At 38.2% G+C, this 859-nt stretch overlaps 1 protein-coding gene across 1 annotated transcript in view; it reads right to left on the minus strand.

Annotated features, from left to right (window-relative positions):
- Positions 1–342, minus strand: part of SARC_13699 (hypothetical protein) — a 2647-nt gene extending 2305 nt beyond the window's left edge. Inside the window, exon 1 of the mRNA XM_014292168.1 lies at positions 138–342. Within this exon, the coding sequence (XP_014147643.1) occupies positions 138–228 (91 nt within the window). The 5' untranslated portion in view covers positions 229–342. The remainder of the gene's footprint in view (positions 1–137) is intronic.
- Positions 343–859: the final 517 nt, after the last annotated feature.

Consider the following 859-nt stretch of genomic DNA (forward strand, 5'->3'; position numbering starts at 1 on the left):
ACACACACACACACACACACACACACACACACACACACACACATATATATATATATACATATATATATATATATAAGTACTCTGTATGATTATTTGACGGTCTTATTTCCATGGTAGCAGCCCGTCCGAGTTCATACCGTCGTTGCATCTGAATACTGCCACTCCAACAACACCCGGACTGCTTGAAAGCGACTGGATCTTCTCCTCGACTTCTTCAAGTGTAAACATGATAGAGCCAATAGTTCGTGCCGAGTATTTCCTGCACTCTATATGGCTTCGTATGTATCTGTATACACACTTTATCTATTTTTCAAATACAATATATGGAATGAAGTGGCAAATAATATGTAGTTGGTATTTCAGCGAGATATCTCGTTTTTATTTATTTTTATTTATCATTACGAAATCAACTTGCAGTTTTAGCGGGCTTTTGCTTTTTTTGTTGGATTTAGAAGAAGGCTATGGCTTTTTTTAGAGTTGTAAATTTCCAAAATTTCTTTTTAGGTTACATGCCATACCCCCCTGAAAACGACGAAGAGGTTATGGGTATATATACTATGTACTACATGTACTATAAAAGTCTGCATATATATTACACATATATACACGTGTGTATATATACGTATATGTGTACACATACACACACACACACGAACACGCACACGAACACGTACACGCATACGCACACACACGTACACGCACACACACACACACATACATACACACACACACACACACATACACACACACACACACACATACACCATATATATACATACATACATACATCCACACACACACACACACACACACACACACACACACACACACACACACACGACACACGACACACACACAC

The sequence above is a fragment of the Sphaeroforma arctica genome, assembly GCF_001186125.1.
Source record: "Sphaeroforma arctica JP610 unplaced genomic scaffold supercont1.3617, whole genome shotgun sequence".
Taxonomy (NCBI): Eukaryota; class Ichthyosporea; order Ichthyophonida; genus Sphaeroforma; species Sphaeroforma arctica.